The following is a 27,963-nucleotide window of genomic DNA, read 5'->3' as shown; positions in this document are numbered from 1 at the left end:
TAATTAAATCTAATGTTTACATAGTCCAACAATTATGAGATAGGTGCTCAGGGCATCCTTGTGGGAAGAGTTATGTATTTGTCATATAATAGGTAAAAGTTTAATTTTCTGGCTTGGGGACTTGAACCAGAAGTTGATTGAACTAAGGGCTAATTTGATCCTTTATAAAACAATTTCCTTAGCGCTGTTAAGATCAGTCACAATCCCAGATCATGATGATGATGCAGAATACATTGTATACGTAAACTGCTGTTGGCATCCATCTGTCTCAAAAGACAATGGAGTGTGCTTCTGGGAGTGAAGTCAAACCCTGGAGAATCAATGCTTGCTGTTACTGCACAGACCAGTAACTCATATCTGCTGCCTACTGCATTGTTTTTGTTGCATTAGTAGCATCAAAGTGATCTCTCCGTGGCACAATCCTGGGCAGTGTGTATGAAGGTCCTGGGCTGCCCAGATGGCAAGCCCCTCACTGATGGGTCCAAAGGAAAGCAGAGCAATACATCTGGCACCAGCTTGGCTGCAAGAGTTGCTGGAAGGATGCATACAAGACGCCATCTAAACATCTTAGGGACTCTACTCCAGATATGTGTAGGGTTTACCCCTCAGCCTATTCTTAATATCCTTTTCCATCTAGCCATTCATCATAGTTTCCCTTCAACCAGCATTATTAGGTTTGATATGTGCAATATTCAGATCCAGGGCAAGGTTTAGCAACCCAAATATATTGGGCTTTCTGTTAGCTATCATCTTAACCTGAACATCTGACAAGCAAGTACATGCACCCATCTGCCCTCCATCTCTCTTCCCTTCCCTAGGAGTTTGTACCTGCAATTGAAACAAGTTGGATAAATGCCTCAGGTATTCCTGTCTCCAGCTGCAGCTGTAATAACTACAGACAATTTTCTTGTACAGTACTGTCAACTTCTCTGTGAAGCTCTGAACATCAGAGGCTATAATTTACCTGCTGTTTGTTAGGTTACAATAATCAGGGGAAAAACTGTTTTGTCTGTTGAGAGGGCACCTAGCCTGTCAGGCTAACAGGAAACAAAAAACTTTGCAATGCTCATAGGATAAATATTTTGTAAACAGTTAAAATGGGAAGACATTGCTCAAAGCAGACATTATCCACTGTTGATCGCCAGGTTATTAGATTTCTCATATTTTACTAGCAATACATATTGACATAAAATATGAAGAAAAAACAGTTGTAATTCTAAAACTCTTTCCAATTTTCAGTGTGATTTCTCAAGTAGGCCGGTTCTGACACATAATGCTTTCTTCAGCTTCTTCCCCAAGAAGCTTGATTATGATGGCTGTTCAGCCACATTTAAAGGCAATATCCTTTTATTTATGGCATTCTGCCAAAAACAGAACAGCAGCAATCTCCAGCCCACTTTTCCATCAGCAATTCCACTTTAATACTCTCTCAAAATTTCATTGTAAATTCTGTGCTAGTACAGCAACTTTTGTGAAGAAGCCAGGAAAATAATGGTCACTTCCCCACCTACACAGCTGCTGACTACCACCCATGATTCAACAGGGATATATATACCGTGTTTCCCCTTTTTTAAGACACCGTCTTATAACTTTTTTCCCTCAAAAAAACACACAGTGGCTTATTTTCAGGGGGTGTCTTTTTTTTAAAAAAAAAGTGCTGGTACAACTGGGACCCACTGGCTCAGGATGCTCGGTGCTCTCTTCTGCACATTGCTGGGCGCGTTGTTGGCGCTGCCAGTTCCGAGCGCCTGCAGGGTGGGGTGGGGGTGGCAGTGCTTTAAACCCCCAACCCTGTAGAAAGCAATGGAAGTTATGGACTGTAACAATCCTTAAGAGGCGCAGGTCTTAAAAAACCCCTGGTATCACCCTTGAAGCACAGCCTTCCAAAGTCAGGGGGGAATAGGTCTGTTTAGACAAAGGAAAGGATCGGGGGTGATTCTGTGCCCTGGGACCCACAGAACTACTTTAAAAATCCCAACCTGGGGGGGGGTCAAATAGTGAAGCCCCATAGCCCTGTAGCAACAGAAGGCACATTCTGAAGCACCCGAGCTGTTCGGTTCCATAAAAAATCCAGGAATTGTAAAATTAACAACAATAATGGGGGGGCACTCTATCCAAAGAGTTAAGAAGGAATGGGAAAGTGTTGAGTTATATATGGAAAAATATGGAAAGGAAAGTTAGTTAAAGATAAAAAATAAATAATTATCGCAAGGGGAAAAATAACATCATAAAGGGTAATAATATTAAATATAAAATAGACAACACAACAGAAAAAGCAAGTATATGACTAAATGAGATCGCACAGGAGTGAGGGAAGTGGGGAGAGAGGGAGGGGGGTAAGGAATGGAAGGAGGCAATGGTTGGAGGAGGGTATAGGGGGATGAATTAAAGGAAAATTAAGACTGAGAAGCGCATGGTTTTTGTTTTTTAAAGATGCAAAGGCTTGCAATCAGCCAAAGTATAGAGCCCAACTTCTAGGAGACTGCGATCTACTTGCGGATTTATAAACTGGAGGTGATCTACCCCCGTTATATTGGTGTTCAGGTCAGAGTTGTTTTTAGAGAGAGGAAATATCCCATTTTTGAGGTTAAAGTAAAAGTTCCTGACCTTTTTTTTATAATGAGGAAATGCTGCTAAAACTCCGTTCTTCATTCCACGAAGGGGAGAGGGGGCGGGGCCGGGTGCTCAAAGACAAAAGAAATGGAAAAGGAGATAGCGATCAAATCCAGCCTCGCATTCATGCAGCCGTCGGGAGAGGCAGGGGCTGCAGCCGAGTGCTGCTTCACAAACAAACGGGGGAAAGTGCTTAGAACCCAGAGAATCCAGCTGAAAAACACGAAGCAGCAACAGCAATTGCACACACACCATCCCAAGCCAGCACAGTAACCAAGTCCCAAAAGCAAGAAAGGACTCAGCAAACACTGCTGCGGCCGGCGTTGCTGCTGCTGACTCGGGGAGCTCAGTGATCTCTTCCGCACAGCGCCTATCACTATGGCTTATTTTCGGGGTACGGTTTATATTTCTCAAATGCTTAGAAATGCTGCTATGGCTTATTTTATGACTACGCCTTAAAAAGGGGGAAACACGGTATATATATATATATATATATATATATATATATATATATATATATCTATCTGCACAGGACCCATCACATTTTCTCCTTATAACTGCTTCTAAATGGTATGTGGGGGGGGATTCAATCTTTAAATCTACAATTTGTTCTTTATAGTTTGATTTGATCCTTACTAATTTCTTTAGCTTCAGACCTCAAATGCTTCACAATGCTTAAAAGAGCAAAGAAATTTATTTTCATTTTATCTTTGTGTCACTTGAAACTTCAAGCGCATGTGATTCAAATTAGTCAGCGCCTCTGTGGCACTATGTTTTATATTGATGGGCCTCATTGTCCTCTTTGTTTTGAGCCTAGCTAGCTGCTCCCTCTGGGAGCTGACTGCAATAAAATATTTTTTTAACCAGACACTTCTGACTCTCTACCAAATTCCTGAAACCACAGATCAGACTAGGAAAGCAGGCTGCAAGCATCATGCATGTGGGGCCGGGTCTCACTTACTCTGAGCGCTCACACTCTCGGGAGAAGGTGACCTATAGCCTCTCTTCCATTGCTAGCCAAAGAATACAAAGAGCAGATGTCCCAGTATGTACATCGTCTGGGCATAACTGAGTGATTATCTCACAGAATGTTCCAACTTTCTCCTCCTCTGCAAGAAAAAATCTGCAAAAAGGCACTACTTGCACATTGGCTCAAGATTTGAGGTTATTAAGGATAGCAAAATTAAAGTTTAGGTGAAGAAAAGGAAGCCTGCAAACAGAATTGCAGCCAATGTTAGTTATATGTACTTAGTAGTCCCATTGAAATTAATGAGCATGATTAACTTAGGTTCATTAATTTCAATGGGTCTACTCTGAGTAGAACTTACTTGGCTACAACCCAGTTTTTAATGTATCATTTTTTGTTAGTATAGAATGAGATTCACAGAACTCTTTGGGGAAAAATCATCTCCAGGTTAATCTACACCAGGCATCCCCAAACTGCAGCCCTCCAGATGTTTTGGCCTACAACTCCCATGATCCCTAGCTAACAAGACCAGTGGTCAGGGATGATGGGAACTGTAGTCCAAAACATCTGGAGGGCCGAAGTTTGGGGATGCCTGATCTACACAATATTTTATTCTTGTCACAGCTCATGGTGTTTGTAGGCATTATAACATGGCAGTGGAAATTTGTCACAAGGAAGCAGCAGGAGAGTGGTTAAGATACCACTTGATCTAATAAAATTATAGTTGATAGCATCAGGACCAATGCAGAAGCAAGACCCAAAAGGAGAAGCATTTCAAGGAAAAGCATTTCCTGAGCATATGCAATGTTTTGCTAAAATGGGAATCAAACATCAATTTCTTCTATGGCTGTACGGCAGCCTGCCAATGTCTCTCTTTATCCATCTTTAACAAATTAATAACTACTATTGTCAAAAAAGAGAAGTAAAAAAATAAAAAAGCTTCTAAACTCCACCTTTCTCCACCATCACCCTTCACTAGAGAGTCCATTTTTTTACATTTCCAGTTTTAGATATACTTTTGAAGTTCCTCATGACACAAGCTGAAGGATACACATGCATTTCTTATGTGTGATGAACACTCCATTGCAAAATTGCTTAAGACTGAGCTTTTCAATTGATGCAAGGGCAGACATGAACACCATACAGTACCAACTGCTTACATGAAATCCCTGCCTCGTTAAAAGGCCATCTCCAGTTATTTCACATAGGATTTTATGGAAACTCCCTGTAGATGAAAAGGATTTTCAAGATGCCTAGGATTCAAAGGTGAATCCAAATTGCAAAGTGAAGAAACACTTGCAGTGTGTATCACAATCCATTTTATCTCCTACCTCCGTGCCTTCTTAGTTAACCCTTTCAACTGTAGGCTCAATAAATCGAAGTCTTTTATTACAGCCTTAGCTAGTGAATATGAACAGTTTGATGGTTAAAGGTAAAGGGACCCTGACTTAAAGGTCCAGTCACAGACTCTGGGGTTGCGGTGCTCATGTCGCTTTACTGGCTGAGGGAGCCAGCGTACAGCTTCCGGGTCATGTGGCCAGCATGACTAAGCTGCTTCTAGCGAATCAGAGCAGCGCACGGAAACACCGTTTACCTTCCCGCCATAGCGATACCCATTTATCTACTTGCATTTTGACGTGCTTTCGAACTGCTAGGTAGGCAGGAGCTGGGACCGAGCAAAGGGAGCTCACCCCATCACGGAGATTTGAACCGCCGGCCTTCCAATCAGCAAGCCCTAGGGCTTTGTGGTTTAACCCACAGCTTTAACCCACCTGCGTCCCTTTTGATGGTTAGGCTCCCCCAAACTATTTTGAGAAATCTGAAAGTTCCTTGCTATTAGATTTTCAGGTCTTAAGTTAGGTAGCATTTTCTTCAGAATCACTGACACTAAATACAAAAATACATGTTATTTCTTTCCCAGATTTTAGGTTTACCAAATTATAAATGCAGCTTACAAATAGAAACTCACATACATGACCTGGTTGAATTCTGAGAACACATATACACTAGATTATGAATTATCACATGTGATCAAGAAAGAGGGGGGGGAGAGAGAGAGGGAGAGCTATAACAAGCTCAAACGCCCATGGCCTTTGGGGGAATTCTGCCCTCTTGTGGTACAACTCTTAGAAACACAAAGCACTATTAAAAATGACTATTTTAGCCATACCATTCATTTTAATTTTCTCCACCTCAATGCCATTCATGAAGCCAAATCTGAGCACATTCACTGCCATATGCTTTGATTTCTGAATGCAATGACAAGGTGGGGAATATGGACCTGGTTCCTGGGCTGTTTAACTAACAGAAGTGTTAGCTATAGCTGGGGAGAGGTGGAGCATTTACTGTACATCAATATGCGCTGAGTTGTGTGTAAAACAGGAATACTGTTTTCACACAATTTCACTGATTCAGTGAAACTTCTCGCAGTATTTTTTGAAGAACAAAAACAAAGGATGCCTGCCCATGAGCAAATTCTGTGTAGATATGTGTACTTTCAAGGGGTTGCATTTCAATTTACGATATACCCCAGCATAGTTTGCAAAATGTACAAGTATGTTTGGGGTGGGGATAGAAAAAGCTGCTAAGATTGTGATAGTTGAAAGCAATAGTCTTCTTTCTCCTCCCAGAATATTAGATTCTCACTTAAGGGACTCCCGTGTTAAGTCATGGTAATTAATTTTCAAATAAGTACAGTAATCCTAATGTGTATTCTGACACACAAGAAAAAATGGTAACATGCAAGGCCCGAACATTTTGAATGTGATCCTATCACCCTATCATTGACTTAATGTATCTAAGGGTCATTTTCTTGCCTGTTTTTTATTTACATATATTGTGTATACACGACTAAGGTCTTTGTTGCTACTTTGCCAACAGTGAATTAAGCAGAATTTTTTTGCATACCTGGGAGGCTAGGATTTGTCCTGAAAAGGTGAATGCAGGAATGTGTGTGTGTGTGTGTCACTCTCATTGTTCCTGTTTCCTCAAACTAGTGTTATAAGAATTTTAAGGTCTCAAATACAGAATAAATGTTCATAAATGTACAAGGCAAACACATACATAAGTATATAAACCTCATGTCTAAAATAGTACAGGAGACCAATCCTGAAGCCATTTTGACTCTCCCAAATTGTCCACAAATATTTCTCTACGAGGAAGGAAATGGGAAAAGCTTTCCAATTGTCTTTGGACTGTAGGGGCTTACACCTCCCTTTTCAAATACAGTCTGGCAAGTATCTGTTATGCTCAGCAAACTATCAATATGCGTAAGAGATTCCAGGAACTAAAGTATTTACCATCTCAAAGGAAAGGCCAGGCAACCCAGAAAAGGCAATCAAGTAAGGCATTATCAGGTATCATGGCAGATAGGAGAGAAGCAAGACTCTCAAATTTCTGCTGGAGACTGCCTCCTTCTGTGATGTATGTATGATGTTTTGTGGGTGGTCTTGGGCTACAGGGTGGGCAATTTCAAAAGTTTTTATAGGGGCTTGAACACCATTGTTCGGGGTTCTCCTCCCTCCTGTGGGTGGTGAGTGGGGACTCTGTTACAACAGTTTATTTTCTTTAATAAAGGTCAGGCTTACTAGCTGCTTTCCTTTCAATATACTCTGCTTTGCCTCTGCTTTCTCTCTGACCAATAGAAATCTCCTGAGGGACCCTATACGGGCTCTGGATACCCCATAAGGGAATTAGCCAAAAACTAGATAAAGCCAAACAGCTTTTTGAAATGCAAGCACAAATGAATCAACTCATTCATGAACACACCATTTCACAGTAAAATAATGTAAACTGAACTGGGGTGACATTTTATTATTAGTTTTCTGTTGCTTCTCTTTTCTGGCTGCTCTAAAGATGGTCAACTATAAAAACAATTAAAACAAGCTGTCACTGGGGCGTCTCCTCTCCCTTTTTTTAATAAAAAAAGAGATCTTCTCAAAAACAGCACACATGATAAAAACAAAGACACTCCATATCTATTTGTTTTGTCTACATTACTTTCTCAGCCTAAATTTCACATGTGTATCAGAGTCCCTCTAGCGGCCAACTCTGGAAGCATCAATATAGCATTGTCAGCTGTATACAATTTTGCCATTGATTACTTGGTTTCCTTTTGGTAGGAGGGTTTTAAGTTAAAAATAACATGTTTCTTATTAACAAACTGTAAGCAAAAGCTTTATCAATCATAAGTCATAAAATTTGGTTCCTAATCCCACCACAAAGTAGCAGAATCCGATGGATGGAGTTTGAGGAGAGGGAACTGGCGTCCATGGCATTTCACCACCCATCAATGCACTGCAACACAATATGGGTGGAAATGCTGCCAGTAGAACCAGGACAACCGCTGCCAGGTTAGCCCTGCCTATATTCAGCTACAGGTTCTTTATGCATAGCCCACATAAATTAAATCCCTTGCTCTGGGCAGGGCTTCTGCCAAGAGTGTGTGAATCTAAAAACCAGTAGTTCAAGCTCTACTTTTTTTATATAGTTTGAGGGAAGCTACCACCAGTACTGTTGTGATGAATACTCAGAGTACTCAAACAGCCGAAAATCAACTCACTATTCAAGAAAAGTGAGTTAAGTGTTTTGATTGTTGCTTTAAAACATACACTACTCATGCACTCATTCACTACCGGTATAAATACCAGTACCTTTAGGCTCAACCAAACCTACCATTATTTTAGCAACTGTTATATACTATGAGCCACAGCTCAGTGGTAAAGTATCTTGCTTTGCATGCAAAAAGGCCCTATTTCAATCCATGGCTTCTCCAGATACACCCCTGCCTGAAACCACTGCTAGTTTGTATAGACCAGGGGTGTCCAAACTTTTTTCAGAGGGCCAGATTTGATGAAGTGAACGTGTGTGAGGGCCGACCATAGTTGTTGACCTTTTTTTAGGATTGAAGTTGTTGACCTTTTACTGGGGGTTTTGCCATGGGGGGCAGATTAAATTGACCAGAGGGCCGGATGAGGCCCCTGGGCTGAACTTTGGACATGCCTGGTGTAGACAGTGCAGAAATAAACCAACAAAGGTCTGACTCTGTATAAGGCAGCTTCCTATGTTCCTTTTATCAACTCCAACAGTTAAAAGAATTCTATGTTTACCATCTGTTTGGTGCACATGGCAACACTGGTTTTTACCACTGGTGTTTTACCAGCATCAGCATAATTTTTCAAAAAAAAAAAAAGTATGTAAAAAGTATCTACCGTAGATTAGCAGTAAACCAGTCAATAATCTACCAGCCAGCCCATCTGAAATAGATACAAATAAACTTTTATTTTGTAAAGCAAGAGATAACCAAACTCTGTTTTAGTGAGGCTGCACTTGTGACATGCCTACCAAGCAACTGATCTGCAAAACAGAACAAGCCCCCCAGCATCCCATGATAACACAAAGATAGGTAAAAGTCACTATGATCCTCTTGACAGAGTGATGGATGTATTCAGATTCCACCTCAGTGTAGCCTCATCATCTTGGCAAGTCACTCTCTCCCTCTCCATTTTAGTTGCATTTGTAATAGGAATAATATTGCTTTAAATGTTCCTATCTGGTCTTCTTGGTCAATTCTCGTGTGGGTATTGAGCATGTTTTACGTAACCAAAGGTTTGATGTTGTTATGAAATGCCAAGGCAGCAATTTATTGGTGTAGGATTACTGGAAGCATCTGACTTGTTCTTTCTCTTTCAGCATCCTGTTCCACTTGGCTTTCACGGGCTCAGATAGAATTTAAGAAAGTGGCCGAAGCAAACATTACTCTGCCCTGTCACCATCGACTGTACCGCCTGGGGCAAACAAGCCTAGACATAGAATGGCTGCTTAAGAATTCCGATGCTGAACCGAAAGTGGTATGTCCATCCCCTGAAATTCAAAGTTCCTTAGTTAACACTAGATTCTGGGATTAAAGGAATAAAACAACCTTGCCCTCACCCCAGGGCTTTTTTCAGCTGGAGCTCATTAGAGCTCAGCTCCAGCACCCCTCAGGTAGACGTCATTGCCATTCTAAGAGAAGGGGGGAGAAGTTCACAATGAGCTCAGACACCTTTTTCTTGAAAAATAACTCTGCCCTCATGTATGCAGTGGCGTCGCAAGGGGGGGGCGGTGCACCCTGGGTGCCATGTCTGGGAGGGTGACAAGGTGGCACTCCACGAGCTGCTCGCTCACTGCCCCCGGGCACAACGGCGCGAGCAGCCATTGTGCCGCCAGTCACATGTGGAGGATCCTCCGTTCGCAGCTGCAGCCGCGAGCAGAGGATCCCGCCACCATCTGTATGGTGTTCGAGCAGCGCCGGTGGCAAACCGCTATGTACAATGCATGTGCAGTGTCGCATTCATGCACTGTACATAGTGGTTTGCCGTTGGTGCCGCCCGAGCACCATACAGAGGCTGGTGGGAACCCTCCGCCGCCGCTACAACTGCAAGTCAAGGATCCCTCTGCCGCTGCTGCAGCCGCGAGCAAAGGATCCTGCCACTGTCCGTACGGCATTCGGGCGCCGGCAGCGGCAACCCGCTATGTGCAACGCATGCGCGGTGTCACACGCATGCGCTGTACATAGTGACGCCACACATGCCCTCTACATAGAGATGCCATGCATGCATCATACGTAGTGACGCAACGTGTGCACAGCCGGCAGTTTGCCCCGCCCCGGGTGTCAGTTAGCCTTTGTTCGCCCCTGCATGTATGCTTATAAAGTTGGCTTAGAACAGGCATCCCCAAACTGTGGCCCTCCAGATGTTTTGGGCTACAACTCCCATGATCCCTAACTAACAGGACCAGAGGTCGGGGAAGATGGGAATTGTAGTCCAAAACATCTGGAGGGCCAAAGTTTGGGAATGCCTGGCTTAGAACAATATGAGACTTCAGAGTCCTATGAAGAGGCTTTTGTTACAATGCAAACTGGGAAACACGAGCCAGCCACACCTTTGGTCATACCAAGATAGCAAAACTAGTTAACATTGATTACTTAGCACTACACATTTTAAAAGCATACAAGGAGCCTGCTTGGCAAACCAGCTATTTTATATTTTAATTATTATTATTATTATTATTATTATTATTATTATTATTATTATTATTATTTATACCCCACCCATCTGGCCAGGTTCCCCCAGCCACTCTGGGCGGCTTCCAACAAAACATTAAAATACAGAAATCCATCAAACATTAAAAGCTTCCCTAAACAGGGCTGCCTTGAGATGCCTTCTAAAGGTCTGGTAATTGTTGTTCTCTTTGACCTCTGGTGGGAGGGCATTCCACAGGGTGGGTGCCACTACCGAGAAGGCCCTCTGCCTGGTTCCCTGTAACTTGGCTTCTCGTAGCGAGGGAACTGCCAGAAGGCCCTCGGCGCTGGACCTCAGTGTCCGGGCAGAACGATGGGGGAGGAGACGCTCCTTCAGGTATACTGGACGGAGGCCATTTAGGGCTTTAAAGGTCAGCATTTTAAAAGAGCTTCTGCATCGGACAACAGATTTCTGGTGAAAAGGGTAGCTTAGAAAATTTAGAAGAATTGGAGTGGTCTTGAACATGTCTAACTAAGTAGTATGCCCCATTAAGTTTGATTGGGCTTACTCCAAGGTAAGTGTATATACAACTGCAGCCTTAGACATGAAAATATTTTTTGGCTGTAAATGTTTTCTGTTAAACATTAGGCACACTGTGAGACAGATGGACATCAACAACAGTGTAAGAAACACCAAACTATTCCATGAAGGGATATACATGCCTTAGTTATTTTATGTTTGGATTACGTACTGTAACACTCTATGAGGGGCTGCCTTTGAAAGCTGCTCAGAAACTTAAACTGGTTCAAAGCGCTGCGGCCAGATTGTTGACTCGGGCTGGTTATAGGGAGCATACAACTTGTTAAAACAGCTCCACTGGCTACTAGTTCATTTATGACCTATAAAGCCCTACATGGTAGCTTAGGTCCAAGCTATCTGAAAGACTGCACTCCCTCTCATGAATCTGCACGGGTTTTGTGATCTTTGGGAGAGGCCAGCCTCACAGGCACTAGGTGGGGACATGGGAGTGAGCCTTCTTGGTGGCTGCTCCCAGACTCTGGAACTCCCTCCTTGTTGTCCTTCTGCCAGCAGGTGAAGACTTTCTTGTTCCAACAGGCTTTGGGGGACTGACTAGTTTTAATGAAAGGGCTGGTGCCACAGTGTTTTTCTTGTAATTATTTGTATGGTTTCAATAGATTTTATATTTGTATATAGTTTTAACTCTATCAATGTTTTTTTTTTTACAATGATTTTTTTTAAAAAAAATAGCAGTTCTTATTTTCATCTGTATGTCACCTTGAATCCCATCAGGGAAAAAGATGGAGTATAAATAAATATCTTAAGTGAAAAGATTAAATACATCTGTTGTCATACAAGAAGGCAAATTTTTACCTCTAAAAGCCTATGCTAAAGCTTGAATCAGAAGACTTTTGTCTCAAGTAACAATGTTACTGTGTATAAAAATACATATTCTTCCCCAGACACAAATTAAAGGAAATGAATTAAAGCATGGCTTTAAACAAAATGTAAATTTTAGAGATCTCATCTCAAAATCATTTTGTGTGTGTGTGTGTGTGTGTGTAGGATACAATCTTGCATTTAAGAACGCAAAACAATTCCTATAATTGGAAGTATAGCTGTAGAAGGAAAAAAGGCATTGTCAAAATCACAGAATTGTAGTTGGAATGGACTCCAAGGGTCATCTAGTGAAGCCCCCTGCAATGAAGGAATCACAGCATTGAGGACACATCTAGAACACTTTAGACTTCTCCAATTTTCATTCAGAGAATGTTGAAGGTTAACCCTTAACTAAAAGGACAAATTATGAAAGTCAGAATTAAAACTCTCCAGAGAGGTAGTCATGCTAGTGGATTAGCAGATGAACAATGTTCAAGTGTGGAAAAGCCCTTGGGATAAGAATAAATCCTAGAGATTTTGTTTTTATTAAACTAGCAATGGTGAAATGAAGAACACAGTAACTAATGAGTGGACTGTCTCTGCCTCTCAGGTGATAAATTATGCAGGAAGCAACACCTACACTTACTTTAATGATGAACAAAAGGGTCGTGTTTCATTTGCCTCCAACAACCGGACTGGAGATGCCTCTTTGGAGATTTCTTTCCTGCAGCCTAGTGACGCTGGCCAATACACATGCAAAGTTAAAAATGCCGGGCAGTATGAATGGACCCACATAACCCTGAAGGTTCTGGGTAAGGCTCTTATGAAGTTGTTCCAAGATAAGCACTTAGTTTATCTATTGAGTATCATGTTATTCTGGCTTACAATTAAGAGTAGGAATCTGATATTTTTTTCCCCATTCCCAGAAAAACCTTCTAAACCCAAATGCTGGAAAGAAGGAGAGATGATAGAAGGAAAAGAAATCAGTTTACAGTGCAATACTGCCTCTGGCACTACACCTATAATGTACAAATGGGAGCGTATAGAAGAGGATGGAAAGGCTGGGTCCCTGCCACCCATGGCACATATCAGTAAGTCCATTGTTGCCCCCAAACCACCTTCACCTTCTCTTGTGGCTGCTCATTATGGCAGCTATCAAAAGCAGGGAAGGTTTCTGGGTCTTCTGCTCACCACAAGTATAAAAAGCTGAAAGTCTTGACATGTAGAGTACCTTTACTCCCTGTAAGAGATCGAGAAGGTTCTACATTAATTATTTAGGTATTATATTTATATATTAATATGCAAAATCCCAAAGTGGTTTACATAAAACATTGTAATATCTCCAAGATCAATACTGTACAAAAAAGAAAAAAGAAAAATCTATATGCAATATTACCCAAAATGCAAATAAAATGTAAAGCCTCAAAGTTGGTGGCCACCCCCACATTTGTCACAACAATTTTCATAGTTTAAACAATGTATCATTGTGCTACCTAATTCATTAAATCTTGATTTCCCCCCCAGATTTTTCCAATCCTGCACAAGTTCTGCTGAAGAACCTCACATGGATGGCAACAGGGTTATACCAGTGTACTGCCTCTAATGAAGTAGGGCAGGAAAGTTGTGTTGTAAAAGTGACTGTGCAGTGTAAGTATACAGGGAATCCCAAGTGTTTTTAAGGTTGGAGGGAAAAGTAGCCCAATATTAAATTAAACATTAAATTCGCAATAAATGTCAATTGAACCAAAAAGGCAGTTCATGAACATTTTAGAAAAACAGAAGAACTAGAAGGCCACTGTTCAGATCTTGGCCTCATCACTCTCCATCTCCCAGTTTCTTCACACAATAGCTGTCATTTTACACAATGAAGCTTTGCTCCCGAGGCACAGTAACCAAGACCCTGCAGTCGGCCATTAGGTCTAGAAGCTGCACCCCTCTTTCTCATTTATCAATTTCAGGTGGCCTCTGCTCACCTTTGGCCAAGCATGAGGCTCTTATTCTGAGGTCTTGCATCTCAGGTCGGGCAAGAGATTCCTGCATTGCAGGAGGTTGGACTAGATGACTCTTGTGGCCCCTTTCCAGCTCTATAATTCCATGTTTTAGGGATCCCTACAAACTAAGATATTTTTGGCAGCAGCTGCATCTCTAAGCAGTTTCTCTAGTTTTCATTAATTAGCTATGTCTCTGAAGTAAAGCCCACACTTTTGAATTATCCATTCACCTAATTTTATACTGAGCCTCCAATTTGACTGAAGAGGCAGAAAGATTTTTTTTTCCTGTAGAGCAATAAAATATACTTATAACCAGAAGCTGAGTAAAAACTACATGGGAAGGGATGGGTTCACAGCGATGAATAAGTTTTGCTTTCCTGCTTAGACACTTAATGATAGCAATACTGTGGGTCATGAAGTTTTCCAAGTTAGTTTAACCAGCAATTAGGGTTTTTGGGAAACTGTTTTCCCCATGACACGGGAGTAAGTGTAAGCCTCACATGGTTGGCAACAAGTCTTTGCCAACATACAAACAAATCTAGGTGTGTGCAACCATGAGGAATAGATTTGCTTTTAAATAAATGGGCAGGAGGAATAAGAGTCCTTACAACAATAAACAGTAACTGCTTTGTGTGGTGTGAAGGAGCTGTGCTCCCAAGACAGGTGCCACAGCAGCCTACCTAGAAAGACCTTGGGTGGAACTGGGCAGCAGCAAAGTCAGGGCTACTTAGGCATACCAGAAGAAGCACTGGATTAGTTCCACTGATGCACCCCCACAGCCCCAACTACACCACCATGCTGCCAGCAGCAATCACCTATGAACAAGATCACCTTTCTCAACAGACTTTTATTGTCCTATGACATGGTCTGATGATGCATGATGCAGCCACCTTGCTCAAGATAAAGAGGTCTGAAACCTGTTAATGACTGGATGGGAGACTGGAAACTACCGCAAGCTCCTAGATGGAAGAAAGACAGGTTATAAATGTAATAACTACCCAATCAAGTAATAAATAGCTTAGAAGGTTCTACTGTACTACAATGTGCTGGTTAATAAATATTAACCGAACACTTTAAGCCTGTGCCCGGCAACCATTATACATGGGTCACAATGCCAAAATAATGGCACACCAAGGTGAAAAGAATCCGTGAGCAACAACAGATTAGGCAACAAAAATATACGGTAAATAAACAACGATAATACATTTGGATACTATATTACACATTTCATAACATTTACTGTAATAAACATAAAATGTACATTATGGATACATTTTAAAATATTTGTAGACTGAATGAATGTGTATCAGAGAGCATGTTTAAGTTGAAAACTTGAAGTCACTACATAAAAGGAATTTTTCAACCAGCCAGTCTTGTTATAGTTACTTTAAATTTGTTAAATGTATCAATTACTTCTCACAACAAAAATTCCCAAAGTGATTTACAACAAAAAATAACAGTAATACAAATTCATAAACATAATTAAAAACATTCACAGCACTTTGTGAAAGTGATCTGACTTAAATTTCACCTCTTTAACCCAGAAGTAGACAGAGATTATCAAGGCTTTATTTTTCCTAAAATAAATGCAAATATGAATAAAGGGACATTCAACAGAGAAGAGGTAAAAAGGGCTTAACCTGGACTACAGTGTTAATGCAGCTCACTATAACAATTTGAGTATGCTGTTATCTTTTGGACACAGTATTAGAACTTCTTTAGGAACTCCTATACAAGAGGATTAAGTTGCACGGAAACTCACTGAAAGAGACACAACATACTGTGGCAAAATATTTTGTTCTTTGGCAAATGTAACACTGTATCCATTTATGAATTAACAGATGCACAAAATTTTGGCATAGTTGCTGGAGCAGTGTTTGGAGCAATGGGGGGGCCTGCCCTGGTTCTCTTGGCGGTGTGGCTGACAATCAAGAAAAAAGAGAAGAAGAAATATGAAGAAGAAGAGACTCCAAATGAAATCAAGTAATTATCTCAAAAGAATTTCTATTTACAATTCTCCAAAGACCAAATTAACACCACATTACCTTCCTGTGTCACAGAAGCGTCTCAGAACTGGCAGAAGGGGGGAGGGGAAGGTTATCACTCAGTGATAGAGGTTTCTAATAGGATGGGGCACCGTGTGTTGAGATTCTTCCACTGCAGGGAATGGGCTAGATGATCCTCAGAACCCCTTCCAACTGTACAATTCTATGATTCTAAGCACATGATTACCATGTGATCCCAGACTGAATCACTGGCACCCCAATTTAAAAGGCCCCCAAGTAACAGAGCTGGGAAAGATCTCTGCCAATACCTTGGAGAGCTGTTACAGGCAACAAGAGATAGTACTACGCCAGCTGGATTAATGATATGACAAAAGCAAAGAGTTTTGTGATCCTTAAAACATTTACAAAAGTATTACAGTATAAGCCTCCCTGGACTAAAGTCTGCTTCAGGACTTCAACATGAGGCAGGTATTTGTGTAGTGAAAAAATGTTAGCAACATCAAAATGATATTGAAAAATACAGTCGGTGACAACTCCACTGAAGCCTAAACATATGCAGAAAATGGCAGCTTTATATGCATGCAGGCAACTCCCAATTTACACGAGGGTTAAGTTTGAAAGGCACCACACATTTAAGTGAAATTGCATATATTTGAAACACCACTGAAAAGGCCTGCAAACACCCCATTCCACCCTTTTGTGACTTTTTGGGTCACTTCTAGGTTCATCGAGATGCAGGTGTGCAGTCACGCACATATCAGACACACTTAAAATGGTTGCTGCCTGTATACCAGCCACTGTCTTGTGTTATCAGGCACAATACATGTGGGCAGGGGAAAAGACTGGCTATCATATCACTCACCTGCCCAGTTTTTATTTATGTCATTGCACAGATAAATTATATTACTGTCTACTAAAGTTTGTTCCTACCTATTTAAAAGGGAAATGCAGTATGAATCTAGCTGCATTACAATATGCAAGCCTGGGGCAAGTGGAGTGTATAAATGACTCAAGACTGAAGTTTCAAGGCTAGATATGTGTTATTCTATAGTGGGGAACTGGTGTCTCTTCAGATGTTGTTGGACGACAACTCCCATCATCCATATTCATTGGCGTGCCAGGTGGAACTGATTAGCTGGAGTCTAATTAAAACACCTGGAGGGCCACAGGTTTCCCACTCCTGCAGTAGGGAAAGGGTATGGACAACAGTGCAGTTACATGCTATTTCAAAAATATTCATTCTCATTAACCCATGAATGCTGAGATCCTTAACAAAAAATACTGTGCACCTTGTGTTCCTTTGGAGAGGTATTAAATACTCATTTGTGCATTTCTTTAATTTGTCAGTGCTAATGAACATGGTGTAGACTAGAGGTTCTCAAACGTTCTATTCCTAAGGCTACTTGAGATGGCTGGAAATTACTGAGACTCACCAGTCACAAAACAGTGGTGCAGGGCAGTCAGCCACAAAATAGTGGCAGATGGAGGCAGAGTTTGGCATAATCAGCTGATGATTAAAATCATTGTCTATTGATATCTATTGCTTCTTCAGAAATGGCTAAATTCTTTGCCAAAGCATTTCCCTTGTGACAGAGAGTTCCTTTTCATCGTCCCCCCCCCCCCATTTAAATACAGACTTCAGCTCTGGAAATATTTTGACTCTCCTCCCCAATATAGGAAGAATGTGCTGATCTATGTACAGAGAGCTTTTAATTTTACATCCCGGTACTTTCCCTTTCGTGCTTCTCAAATTGTTTTTATTCATCCCCTGTAATTTCTTCTCCCCTTCACAATTAACTTCTAACTCATGTCCACCAAACTGTCCCTTTTAAAATCCTCTTTTAACATTCATTTCTTCCTGTAACAGCTTCATTCTCCTATCCTATTCTTTTTTATTCTGTTTACTATTCAACAACAACAACAACAACAACAACAACAACTTTAATCTGTTTCTAATTTCATTCTGGCTTCTTCTGCTCTGGCTTCTTCTGCTCAAGAGGAGCAAGTCCCCACTTTCCTCTCCCCTTTGGGGGCTAGTGGACTGGGAACTGCTAGTTCCCAGTCAACCATCTGAGGAACACTGCTGTAGACTAAAAAACCCAAATTTGATTTAGGACCACAACCACAATATCACAGAAGTATATAGTAAGCAGTCATGTAGAAAATAGTATCTTTACTGTCCACTGCCCTGACACAGCCAGTGGAGTGTAGAGGTTAAGAGCAGTGGACTTGTAGTCTGGTGAACTGGGTTCAATTCCCAGCTCCTCCACATGCAGCTGCTGGGTGACCTTGGTCTAGTCACACTTCTCTGAAGTCTCTCAGCCTCACTCTCCTCACAAAGTGTTTGTTGTGGGGAGGGGAGGGAAAGGAGAATGTTAGCAGCTTTGAGACTCCTTAGGGTAGTGTTAAAGCGGGATATCAAATCCAAACTCTTCTTCTTCTTCTCTTCTTTATATATAAAGAGCTTTTATCTGCCATTTCCCAGAGCTGAATACAAAGTTTATTCCATACAAGATTCACCCAGCTATATACTTATGCTTGTCAATTGAATTTGTAATTGTATTTTGCATATTTATTGTTTTAAGTGATCTTCTTAGATAATTTAGTTTGAAGTTGTATATTATTTAATAGCTATAACAATGATAATTTCTGTCACTACTGTGAAGTACTAATTCATTTGAAAGGAAGAGCACATACTTTCAAGAACTGACAAATGACAACAAACTTAGTGTACATAGCTCTCTTTATTCTAGCACATTACCCTTACCAGATCTTTCCTGAACTTTATTTGTGGGATGTTTAAAACAAGTCTAAACTACATGATTCAGCCTACACCCTCAGGAGAGAAAATGAAACAGTCATCCTTTAAGATTGCCCAGCCCTCATGACTCACAATATCCCATTTATTCTCTTTATAATCCAGCCATGAAGCTGGTATCTGTGCTCTTTCACTTTTTTTTTTAAAAAAACCTCTGTATCTCTCTGATTGTATATTAGGGTTGGGATTTTCTAAGATAAATCATTAGTACAGATTATTTGCCTATGTGACACTTACCTGGACTTTGTCCTGTCCCTTGCTTTCAACTTTAGCATCTTTGGAAACTTTCATTTCACTCCACTGCCCTTTTCTATACACAAGAATGATACAGGAAGAAATTGCAAGCCATGGGATACAATAGAAGTGCACAAACTACCTTGAGTATTTTATATAGGACAGGTATACAAAAAATAACATTAATGATTGAGAGAGGAACATCTCTCAAGACACAAGAAATAGTATAGTACTGTACAGTTCTACGGCACTGAGTTTGGCTGTGGGGAAACCCAGGCTCAAATACCCATTCACCTACAAAGTTCACTTGGATGACCCAGGCAACTCACACTTGCACAGCCTAGTTACTTGGGAGATGAGATACAAATGTAAAAAACAAATTCTAGATCACAACTGAATTGTATATCAGGAATGTAACACACACTAGATTTGTCCAACTTATGTCTAGAGTTGTCCTAAGTCCCAAAAGCACTCTGTGACCCACTTTCAAGCTGCAACAGGTAGTTCAGGCTCATCAGCTGACTCCACTATATTAATATGGGTTAGATCACACATAAAGGAATGACTTATTAACACAGTCTGCCTCAGCACTTTGCCCTAGTACTACAACCTTGGTCAAGGGTGAAAAATTCTCAAAGGTTTTATTACCCTGGAACTTTAAACCATGTTTTAAAGCACTTCAGAAGATGCTTCAAAGCAGATAAAAATAATTCTACCCAATCACATTTTAATGCAATGCTACTCAAAGTGATGGGTCTGTGGACATGTGCCAGTCCACGAGACATCAGCTTCCACCATGGTCCAAGTTGGGTAGGATGTTTCAGAGACCAAATATGGTGTAAATTCTTGGCACGGGGAAGAAGGGGCTGCCAATTCACCATGTCAGATAACTTGAGAAACACAGTTTTAGCAGACTATGACAGAATGTGTTATTTTAGCAACAGCAGCCTAGAAGTGCAATTGTGTGTGTTTTCAATCGAATGTCAGGACAGCTTCATATTCCTGCATTACAGGGGGTTGGACTAGATGGTACTCAGGGTCCCTTCAAACTCTACAATTCTATGATTAAGATAGGGAATACAAACACATTGTTAAGGAACCCCTAAACCTTTGGCTGCTAGAAGCAAATACTCAGGAAACTAGATTGTTCAGTTGTGTTGCTGCTCAACCTCATTTCAAACTTCCAGGGTTGGTCTTATTGGGAAATGACTATGGACTTGATTAATTACTGATCTTACTCAGTGTGGTAGTTCTTTTGGATTTGTTTTTGGGGCATGGCATGGCAGTTGTTGCACAATATAAGATTGACCCAATGCAGTAATGACCCATCACAGCTATGTGACATACACATGAATTTTATTTAAGCGATCACAGGAGAAAATTTACAAAGGACTCCTAAAAGAACATCTGGTTGCCCATTGTGAGAATAGGATACAGGACTAGATGGGTCATTTCCCTGATCCGGCAGGTTCTTCTTATGTTCTTAATTATCTTCACAGTGCATGGGGCCAGAAGTGAAATGTATGTCATACTTGGCTGTATGAAGGCAGAATGTGTCCCCTCACACCAACACAATCAATAGTGTAAGGGGAGGGACTCAAGCCAGTTTTGCTGTGGTAATACTTATACTGTATTTATACAAATTAATAGGTTTTGTAAAAGCCATAGTTTAGAGTTTAGATCTATGGTGTTACTTGTAGCATATCAATTCATATGAGCTTTTGGTTTCAGAGACTGCCCCCACCCACAATGCAATGCACAATATTCCTGCTAAATAACTCCTGCAAACTTTCCTGACAGTAGGTAACTGGTCATTTTTTTTAATCCTCTAGGATTTACATTTTGCATTCAAACCCTGAATTATTTAGAATGGTATTAGGATGATTTGGATAACATGGAAGTAAGCATTTTTATTCTTTTCACGCATTGTGAATGATATACATGTGTAATACAGGTGAATATATCAGCACTTAATTCAAAACCTCGTTGAACTTCTAAAGCACCTTAAAATTAATGAAATGAATATGTCTGGTCTTTATTATTTTCTACATTTAATCATACCATCTCTTGATTACAGAGAAGATGCAGAGGCACCAAAAGCCCGATTAGTCAAGCCTGGCTCTTCCTCTTCTGGCTCCAGAAGTTCACATTCTGGTTCCTCCTCAACAAGATCAACAGCAAACAGTGCCTCCCGAAGCCAGCAGACATTATCAACAGAGGCCACTCCTCATATTACTCCAACGCAACACAACCAGGTTGAGATAGATGGCAAGGAAACTGAGCCAAAGAAAATAAACCACACCAACTTTATGAAAACAGAAGCCACACCAACCATGATGCCTGCTCAGAGTCGGGTTTTCCAGTCAGTTTGATTATTCCGCATCTATTCAGGCTCCAGCTATGCCCATAACACACACACACACACACACAAAACCAGCAGCACTGTATTAGATTGTTTACCTTCCAAGGGAGCTCCCCCACCACACACACTCAACCACTACATAATAAAACCCATCACTCAGTATTCTCTGCTACAGGTAGCCTTGAAAAGTGAACTCATGCTGTTTTTTATTATTATTTTTAATGCTTTTGTGATTAACTCTAAAAGGAAGAAAAGGGAACACTGAAGTGGCAGGTATCAAGTGCTGGAGTCTTGAACCATTTTTTAAAAAATTAAAGAGACACAAAAAATCCCAATAGATCTCTGAAGTAGAAATTTATTTGGTACAGTTTTCATGAAATGTATACAAGAAGCAATACAGAAGTGTGTCGGGGGGGGGGGTGATGGACAGTGTACTTCTCTTCTCTGTACTGGAAATAACACCATCCATTTTTAGGATGGATATTGCCAAAGTTATGTTGTTGCTTTTTAAAAGGCCAGAATAAAATGGAAAATGTGATGAGTAAAACTTCTAATTAATGGTTTGGGAAATCTTGTTGTAAATATATTTGTGAAAGAAACACTCAGACATCCAAGATTTAAAGGAAAAAGCCAATGAAAGTTTGTTTACACAATGCGACCAGAACTGTAGAATTCCATAGCTGATTTTAAGAATTCCTCAAATTTTCCAAAGTACAAAAACACTTCCATTAATACTATTTGTTACTGAAGATATAAATTTCTAATTAGGCTGATTTAAAATGTTCATACTGCAGCTGATTGTTTTAAAGCCTAAATTCTGATATTTTATCACATTCAGAGTGGAACCACTAGCCTGACATAGTACAAGAATGATTCCCAAATGGTTGCTTAGAAAGTACCAGTGGATCATGTACTGTATTGGCAATTCATTAATATTAGATACAATACAAGGGGTTTCAAAAAAGGTTTCTCAAAGGAAATCAGGGGTGAGTTTTCTTCCTAAGAGAGAAAAGCCTTTACTTGGGGAGTCTCTTTAACAAAACGTTTGGAAGTATTTGAAGCATGCTCCAGTATGATTAAAATCAGGTATCTAGGAATACTAATGGTTCTATCCAGTGCCGGCTCTAAGGCAAGGCTTGGTGGCGCAAGGCGCCAGGGGGGCGCCGCGCTACTGCGCCTGCCAGACAGCCGCACTGGGAAACGGGACGCCGGAGGGATCTTCGCACCACGGCGCCAGGGGACCAGATACAGTATGCTTAAGACGGCCCTGGTTCTATCCAGTTAGTCCTACTCAGAGCAGACCCACTGAAAATAATGGACATGAATTATTTAGGTCAATTCACTTCAATGGGTCTACTGTAAGTATAGCTAGCTGGATGCAACCCTAACAGTACCCCCACATGTTTATTCAGAATTCTACTGTGTTGAAGAACATGCTCCTAATGTGCATAAAGTAGTACTTTATTATCCCCAACTAAGGAACCTACTTTCCCCTTCTTCAAAATAAACCTAATACAGTTTACAGGTCATACTGAATTCATATTATGCACATCCTTAACATGCATAAATTAAAATATAAGGTTTATGGACCACTGAGCAGTTTTAGCACTGCACTGATTTGAATCACCACAGAGAAGATTGCAAGGTGGTCAACAGTTTATGATTTATTGTAAACTTCATTTTTCAAACTTTTAACTAGGAAGCTGTTTAGATCACTTTACTCAGGATCTGACCCAAGTACAGGAATGGATTAATGATTTGTATCACAAAAAAGGACACTGAAACAGTGATAAGTGGCGGAATTTTTTCCAACACTTCGTTTTTCCTCCGGAAATTTTTCCATTCATGAAGCTCAGTAGTAACAATGAGTGGATACTAACTGCAAATAAAATACTAGGCAAGTCTGGCAATTTCAAAGTTTTTAGTTTTGTTTACTAAATACTGTACAAGTAAAATAAACATACTAAACCAGATCACTCTCTAGGGCATCAAAATATTTTGCACTGGAAGCTTGAATCCTCACTCCAATTTAAATTATCCCATACAAATTACTCTAATTTATAAAGGAAAATCTACATCATTGTATTCAAATTGGCTAAGTTGTAAATATATGGTACACGTGTACAATGGTACCTCTAAAGGCGAATTTAATTTGTTCCGTGAGTCAATTCGTTTTGCGAAAAATTCGTCTTGCGCATCGCGGTTTCCCATAGGAATGCATTAAAATTTCTTTTTTCCCCCCTAGGAACGCATTAATTAAATTTCAATGCGTTCCTATGGGAAACTGCGATTTGCAAGACAATTTTTTCGCAAAACGAATTCGTCTTGCGAGTCACCATCAGATCACAAGACGCATTCGTCTTGCGAAAAATTCGTCTTGCAGGGCATTTGTCTTGCGAGGTACCACTGTACTTTGAGCCTTCACATGCTATTAAATTTCCAAACAAACGCCTGTCATTTCTTTGACAGCGAAGTACAAACTATGGATTCTACTAGTTTAGCGCATCATCAGTGGCATTATAGGTTAAAATTAACCCAAGTGAATTACACAGGTATTAAGAAGGGAGATAAGATCTAAATAAAGGTGGAATATATTCTTTCAGATCATCAAACATTTCACAATTAAAGAGAATGTTAAGTGCAATGGCTTTTGAAGTAGACATGGTACTAAACACTATTTTATAAGGGAAATCACACTCATGTTATGGGAAACCAAGCTTTATTTTGTAAAATATTCTATTTAAAGTATTTACTGTTATTCTGTATACCAATTGCTACTTAGTGTGGGTGCATAAATCTTCTCTAGTTTTGTTTTAATTCTTAATTGGTAAACTGAGATTACGTCTACCTGCTATTATTGGTGTACTTGTGCTCAGAATGAGCAACACAAAATGAAACAAACATTTATTATAGATTCCTTTGAATCAACAATTTAGTAAGGTTATTTTGTTGTTGTTTTTAAATAAAAGAGGCTGCAGTATAAATGCTGTAGTTCAACCAAACCTGGAAAAGTGTCACAATTTTGTTATGTAACTAACTTTATGGTCCAAATAATTATTTCAAACTGCATCAAAGAGAGGGAAAATGAGAGGAACTTCCTCTTACTGGTACCTACTCAGTGTTTAGAGGAGAGATTAGAGAAGGGGGTAGTAGTAGGCTTCCATATCCTGGCTAGCAGGAAATCTAGGACTTGGGAGTCTATACTATACATAAACAATGAAGAGTCTGATGGTTTTCTTGTGACCTACTGGTATGTTTTTTTTGCTGATCCCACTTCACAAAATGCAGTGGGACCTAATGGTCATGCGATGCAAGCCTGTCACATTTCTATGTAAACAGAGTAGGCTATTCACACTCGCAGTTACTTGTACGGTGCTAATTAGGCTAAATTATATTACAGCAGCAATAAGCCTTATTTCAGAATAAACATAAATTCCAAGAAATCCTACAACAAAATGGAAATTTCAAGCTTTTGAATGCACATATAACTATAACTAGGACCCAGGTGGCGCTGTGGGTTAAACCGCAGAGCCTAGGGCTTGCCAATCAGAAGGTCGGCGGTTCGAATCCCTGTGACGGGGTGAGCTCCCGTTGCTTGGTCCCAGCTCCTGCCAACCTAGCAGTTCGAAAGCACGTCAAAATGCAAGTAGATAAATAGGAACCGCTACAGCGGGAAGGTAAACAGCGTTTCCATGTGCTGCTCTGGTTTGCCAGAAGCGGCTTTGTCATGCTGGCCACATGACCTGGAAGCTATACGCCGGCTCCCTCGGCCAATAATGCGAGATGAGCGCGCAACCCCAGAGTCGGTCACGACTGGACCTAATGGTCAGGGGTCCCTTTACCTTTACCTTATAACTAGAATGCCCTATGGATTATATAACCATCAATGAAGTTATAAATAGATCCGATCTACAGTGGTTTAGTCACCCTTCAGAACCAACAACCCTAGCAAGCACATTTTGACATAAGATGATAGGGACAAAGCTTCCCTCTGACAACCTCAAACAGATCCATCAGTATCAGGATTAGAGGTGGGAGAAATTTCTTCAACTTCAAAGAGCCTACTTGAAAAAGAAAACTTTTAACAGGCTAATACAAGGACATCCTAATTTTGCCCCCAAACCAAAGGGATTTAGTAACAATTGGGGGAAAGAGAAATTTGTGTATGAATAAGTGCCCCAAAATAATGAGATTGATAGGGAAATAAATTGCACACAACTTTCATTTTTCACCCAAAAGGTGGGCAGTGGAATTTCCACATCAATAGTCAGAGGATAGCAAAAAAGGATTTCTTTCATGTGAGGAATTAATTGGAGCAAGAATTAGCCATGGTTTACAATGGCCCAATTCCCATGCCACTGTAAACCACAGTTAAAATAAATTCTGGTTTAAATATGAACAAAACTAGATTACTATTTGTGGTTCTTTTGGAGAGGAGGAAACTATGGGTCTGGGTCTGAATTAAGTCAGACCACTTTTTAAGTCAGACCACTTCCCCAGGAATGGGGAAGGAAAAGCACTAGCACAATGCACACTCAAATTTAATCCATAGTTTATTTTAACAAGAATTTAAAGGAGCATGCAAACCAGGTCAATGCAATAAAAATACATTTACTCAGAAGCATCCAACTAAATTTAATGGGCTTTACTCCTCAGTAAGTACACTTCTATCTGCCAGCAAGCTTATGCATATTACTAAAAAACAAGTTCCACTGTGAAATGGGATTTTCACAGAGAGAACATGGGACGCTGCTGCCTTACCATGTCAGACTATAAATCTATCTAACTCATTATTTACACTTTGGCAGCAACTGTTTCAGATAGTATTTCCTAATGCTTTCAGAAAATGCCAGGGATTGAACCCAGGCCCATTTGCATGCAAAGGAAGTGCTCTACCACTGAGCTTTCAGCCCTTCCCCTTGCACATTAGGCCTACACCTTTAATCCCAGAACCAAGCATTCCTTTTCAGGGCTAAACTATGAAAAACGTGAATAATTCATTTGCTTTCTTTTGTGCAACTGTCTGCTGGTCATCAGGCATCTAAATTACAAGAAAGACCTTCTAAAGCACGGGTGTCAAACACAAGGCCCGGGGGGCAAATCCGGCCCACCAGACTTCGTCATTTGGCCCGCCGAGCGCCCCAGCCAGCGGGACCCAGCAGCAGGACCTTGCTGCTGAAGCGCCACGCCGACAAAGCACCGACAAACAGCTGGGGCCTGGGGGGGGTAGAAAGGCGGCCGGAGCAGGACTGCGTGGAGCACCCCGAGCCACAGCAGGAGGAGGCAGCTTGCCGGGTCAGCGCCCAGCAGCGCCGCACGGAGAGTCCCAAGCCTCTGCGACGCAGCAGTGCTCTGTAGCACTTTGAATCCTCCTCCTCCTGCCACAGCTCGGCGCCAGGAAACGGCTGCTGCTGCTGCTGCTGAAGCACAGATAAAGCACCCAGCAGCGCCGCGTGGAGGAGGAGGATTCAAAGTGCTACAGAGCACTGCTGCGTCCCAGAGGCTCGGGACTCTCCGTACGGCGCTGCCGGGCACCGACCCGGCAAGCCGCCGCCTTCTCCTCCTCTTGCCTCACCTCCTCCTGCTGCGGCTCAGCCTCATGAACGTGAGCTCAGCAGCGGCTCAGCCTCACGAACGTGCAACTCTGAGGCTTTACGCACATCTCCTAAAATGGATACCCGCTGCCTCACGCTGCACGGGAAATGCTTTTTGCCCCTGGGTCCCTTTGCGCTCTTTTCTGGCGCTGAATCAAGGCGGCAACCCCCCCTTCCCTTTCTTTCTTCCTCTCTCTCGTTCTGATTCTTTCTTTCCCTCTCCTTCCTTCCTTCTTTATCTCTGTCTTCTCTCCCTCTTTCTTTTTCTTTACTTCTTTATTCCCTACTCTTCTTTCTCTCCCCTCTTTTCTTCCTTCCTTCCTTCCTCCCTCCCCTCCCTCTCCCTCTCCTCAGAAACATAGGATGCTGCTTTATACTTCTGGCCCTTAAACCCTGGAACCAGGAGAACAGCTCCAGTGAGTCAACCTCAGCCAGTCCCTTTGGTGAAGGGTGGTGGCTCACTGGCAGAACATCTGTCCTGCATGCAGAAGGACCCCAGCATCTCCAGGTACCAGTAGCTCTGCAAAGCTCCTGCATGAAATCCTAGCGAGCCTCCACCACCCAGTGCAGTTACCAAAAATCATTTTTCAATAAATTGTACAATAATTGTACATTTGAATATCTACTTGCCATTATTCTGACTATGTTAGTTATTACTTACATTATTACAAAAAAACAGTAATAATTGAATGCAGTGACAATAATTTATGATAAGAAAGAGTGGACACATAGTCCTACAGATACAACCGGCCCTTTGAGGGTGACCAAACTGCTGATGCGGCCCCCCGATGAATTTGAGTTTGACACCCCTGTTCTAAAGCCAGAAATACATAACTCTGTGTCAGAATGAAACTAACCACCGTCCATCTCAGCATCATATATTGTTGAGGAGAGATGTGGAGCTAACTGCAAACAAGGTTGACAGGGGCTCAGCTAATCTGTTACAGTACCTGATTTTAGTACCTGGGCACTACAGTAC

General features: G+C 41.1%; 1 protein-coding gene across 2 annotated transcripts in view; it reads left to right on the top strand.

Moving 5' to 3' along the window:
- CLMP (CXADR like cell adhesion molecule) overlaps positions 1 to 24,392 on the top strand; it is a 60,852-nt gene extending 36,460 nt beyond the window's left edge. For both annotated transcript variants that reach the window (XM_035138753.3, XM_060268440.2), the window contains exons 3-8: positions 9,272 to 9,429; positions 12,590 to 12,791; positions 12,906 to 13,070; positions 13,504 to 13,626; positions 15,812 to 15,953; positions 21,106 to 24,392. In XM_035138753.3, coding sequence (XP_034994644.1) covers positions 9,272 to 9,429; positions 12,590 to 12,791; positions 12,906 to 13,070; positions 13,504 to 13,626; positions 15,812 to 15,953; positions 21,106 to 21,400 — 1,085 coding nt within the window. In that variant the 3' untranslated portion in view covers positions 21,401 to 24,392. The remainder of the gene's footprint in view (positions 1 to 9,271; positions 9,430 to 12,589; positions 12,792 to 12,905; positions 13,071 to 13,503; positions 13,627 to 15,811; positions 15,954 to 21,105) is intronic.
- Positions 24,393 to 27,963: the final 3,571 nt, after the last annotated feature.

This window comes from Zootoca vivipara, chromosome 14 (assembly GCF_965207765.1).
Source record: "Zootoca vivipara chromosome 14, rZooViv2.hap1.1, whole genome shotgun sequence".
Taxonomy (NCBI): domain Eukaryota; kingdom Metazoa; phylum Chordata; class Lepidosauria; order Squamata; family Lacertidae; genus Zootoca; species Zootoca vivipara.
The sequence above is the reverse complement of the archived record's forward strand: the minus strand, read 5'-3'. Positions and strand labels throughout refer to the sequence as shown.